The following is a 3866-nucleotide window of genomic DNA, read 5'->3' on the forward strand; positions in this document are numbered from 1 at the left end:
TTCTCCTTTGTTGCAGACTCCGCTGAAACCACGTCCGTCGGAAGTGACTCCACCGTGCTCACGCCTTCAACAAACATGGCGACAGTGAGGAGAATTTGCGTGTCGATCCTGGCCGTGTCCCTGCTGCTGATGTCGTCCTGTAACGCGCAGACTTGCCCGACCACCTGCGAGTGTACCAACACTTTTGTATTCTGCACAGCGAAACAGCTAACCAGCGTACCGACAGGCATCCCTACTGACACAGTGCGTCTTTTCCTAGAGAACAACCAGATACAAACCCTAACCCCGACTCCCTTTCTAAACCTCGGGCTCCTGGAATGGTTAACTCTCACCAACAACCCCATCGACACGATCCTACCAAACACCTTCCTGAAGCTGGAGAACTTGACGAACTTGTACTTGACCGAGAATAACCTCACCGCCATAGCGGCTAACACGTTCCGCGGCATGGTAAAGCTAACGGAGCTCCATCTATACAGAAATCAGATCGGATCTCTTGTCCAAGGATCTTTCTCTGGGATCGCGTCGGTCCAAGAACTGTATCTGTACGAGAACGCGATCACAACTTTGGGGGATTTTCTGTTCGACGATCTGAGATCGCTAACTAAGTTATACCTCCAGGATAACTTGATTAACGGCATTACCAGTAACGCGTTCGTCGGTCTGACGTCACTCACGGAGCTCCGCCTGGAGAACAACCTGCTGCGGACCGTGCCCACCGCCTTGCGGGAGCTGAGCGCACTGCAGGGGCTGTACCTGAGCGGGAACAAGTTGGTTCGGATCACGGAGAACGCGTTTCCCGGCCTCACCTCTCTGACTATCCTCACTCTGTTCGACAACGAGTTAGAAATCATCGACACGAACGGATTCAGCGGGTTATCCGGACTTCAGGACCTTGAACTTCAGAATAACCAGATCGTGGCCTTGGGTGACTTCAGTCTCAACGGTATGACGAGTTTGCAGACCTTGAACTTGGCCGCAAACAACATCACGTCCGTGGGGCAGTACGCGTTCTCGAGTTTGGCGGCGGTGCAGGAAATAGACCTCAGCAACAACACGATAACCGAGATGCCTTACACCGTCTTGAAGCAACTCCTTCAGCTCAACACCTTGAGACTTCGCTTCAACTCCTTGAAGACGCTGCCTATTGAGGGATTTGAAGTTCTCGGCGCCATCCCGAGTCTTGAGATGACGAACAACCCTTGGGAGTGCGACTGCAGCATGCAGGCGGCCTCTCTCTGGCTCCGTCTCAACACAGCCTCAACCATCAAGAACCAGATCGTCTGTGCAGCACCGGAGAACCTGCAGGTAGCGTTTCTTGCGTTTTATATTGTTAAATTCAGAAAGATAAAATTGGCGCTAACGCTAATCGGTATTCAAAGAGCCAACGGGTTTTGAATATGTAACAAGTAGGCAATTCAGCCCATCTACTTTACATGATCAAAATTATCAAATAAACCATTCATTCATTCAATTTAGATCAAATAGTATAAGCTGATTCATCTATCGTTTTGTACGTAGGTTAATTTTGTTGTACCCACGTTTCTGTCTGTATGTCTACATTTAGTTAAAGACCATACGAAAGTCGCTGTACTTTTGTTGTGTCAATAAAGATCATATTCATTAATTAATTTATTAATTGATTCCTCCCTCCCTCCCAGGGCCGGGTTCTGGATGATGTGGTGCTGGAGCGTCTGCTGTGCACGGAGCCGACTGTGGTGTTCTCCGGGGACGATGTCCTGCCGGGGCCCGGCCGGGCTCTGTCTCTCCAGTGCACCGCTGAGGGCTTCCCCGTTCCCGAGCTGACCGTCACGACCGCACGGGGAGAGAACGTTACCGTCGAGACGTCGACGCAAGACGTCACCTTGCGTCGCGACGGCGCCGTCGTCGTCACGAACGTCAGCGCCGAAGACGCGGGCACGTACGTGTGTATGGCGTCGAACGCCGCGGGGTTCGCCTTCGCCGCCTGGCACGTCGCCGCCAACGTCAGCAACGACACGACGTCGACGACGTGCGCGTCAGGTGCGTCAGGTGACGCCGTCGTCCTGACGGTGACGGAGTTCACGCTGATAATCATCGCGTCTTTCTTGTCCGCTCTTCTCATCTCGGCTCTTGTATTCTGCATCTGCCGCGTCAACAAGCCCAGAAGTAGTAGCGGTAGCAGGCACAGGTCTACTGTGAACAACTCCCGGGGTAGAAAGCCCAGTCCTGGAAGCGCCGAGCTGCCACAGAACACGTACATGCGCAGTTACCCCCTCACCACCACCCTCCCAGCTCCCGCCATCCACACCGATCACGTGGGCGCCCCACCTGTGACATCAAAGGCTGACGCCGCCAACTCCTCGGACACGGGCAGCCTCGACCACCCGAGCATGCGCGGGAGCCAGATCATCAACTACCACACCCACAGTAACCCCGCGTACCACAGCGACTATTTCGACTCGCTGGACAGTCGGCGCGCGTTCAAGCCCATCGCGGTGAACGGGCTGCAGTACGGAAACCAGCCGCTAGTCGGCAGCACCATGAGACTATCTGACGCGGGAGACCCGCAAAACTCCTACCTGGCTACGCACGTATAGCACGCATACTATAGGGAATATTTCTAAGGAAGTCCAGACTTTGCGATAGTACATCATATATACGGTTTATGGGTTCGACGACTTGAATTCATGCAGGAGTGGAGAGGAAAAAAACTGTGTTTTCATCCAAAATTCATGTGCTCATAACGTTGCCTATGGGATTTCTAAGGACATCAAGCACGTATAGCGGGTAACTTGGCGAGAGAAAAGGAAAAAAAAGCCGCCTAGGGGATTTCTACGGAACTCCAGACTTTGCATTTATAAGAGAGATTGGAATCCAGGGCATTGCATATACATATATACGGGTTATGAGACGGGTTATGCGAGACAGTAACTTTTGGAGGCAGTACATGGCGTCACCATAAGAATGAACTGAACTGAACTATGGGTTAAGAAAAAGACGGGCGAATTCAAGCAGGAGTGTGGACGAAAAACTTTATGTTTTCATCCAAAATTCATGGACAGTAAGGTAACAAAGTTACAGAGGATAGGCGGTATCGAAATTTAGTAATCAACTGTAAACTGAAATTAACCAATCATGACATATACTATAGAACAGAGAGTATAGGCCGGTATCTTTGTATAGTGAGGTTATAGTAGGTTACATGTACCAAGTAAATACTCAAAGAAATAGTACATACTCCAGCAAAATAGCTTTTACTGTACTTTTCACGTTATCAAAATGTTATCTCTACTTAACTTTTTAACACTGTTTCCAAATGTTCTTAACATCTACTTCAGAGATGACTTCATGTATTTTATACCACGGCAGCATTCTTGTCGCATGTGAGTCAAAACGTTGAAGTCAGTCTAAACTTCACTGCAGTAGCTGTAGACTATTTATACTGTTCATATTGGTGTAGCGTTTTAGTAGAGACAAGTTCCGAATAGCATTTATACAGTTATTTCTAATTCTGGTTGTCTATAACACATTTTACCTGGAGGTAGGTGTAGAGTAAGAATCATACGTAGTCAAGATGTCACTAAAGTAAAGTTTTTGTTCAATAAGTTTTCTAACACTTTTAAATCGCAGTTGTTTCTTCACGTTCGTATCGCACCTATTCTATCTAAATGTTGCATGTACAATAATCGTTAAACACGCACTATATTCAGATAATTTTGATACGTAGAAATCATTGTTCACAACGGTAATTATTCTGAGGCACTGTATCACTAACTCAATGATGTTTATGTTGATGTTGTTAAATGTTATTAAAATTTTCACTGATTTCAAACTTTTTCCCTGACTTGTGTGTGTGTGTGTGTTTGTGTGTGTGTGTGTATGTG

General features: G+C 48.2%; 1 protein-coding gene across 1 annotated transcript in view; it reads left to right on the forward strand.

Moving 5' to 3' along the window:
- Positions 1-3246, forward strand: part of LOC109466501 (insulin-like growth factor-binding protein complex acid labile subunit) — a 12366-nt gene extending 9120 nt beyond the window's left edge. Inside the window, exons 2-3 of the mRNA XM_019764227.1 lie at positions 17-1308; positions 1662-3246. Of these exons, the coding sequence (XP_019619786.1) occupies positions 76-1308; positions 1662-2579 (2151 nt within the window). The 5' untranslated portion in view covers positions 17-75 and the 3' untranslated portion in view covers positions 2580-3246. The remainder of the gene's footprint in view (positions 1-16; positions 1309-1661) is intronic.
- Positions 3247-3866: the final 620 nt, after the last annotated feature.

Source organism: Branchiostoma belcheri, unplaced genomic scaffold, assembly GCF_001625305.1.
Source record: "Branchiostoma belcheri isolate BF01 breed outbred unplaced genomic scaffold, Haploidv18h27 scaffold168, whole genome shotgun sequence".
Lineage (NCBI taxonomy): Eukaryota > Metazoa > Chordata > Leptocardii > Amphioxiformes > Branchiostomatidae > Branchiostoma > Branchiostoma belcheri.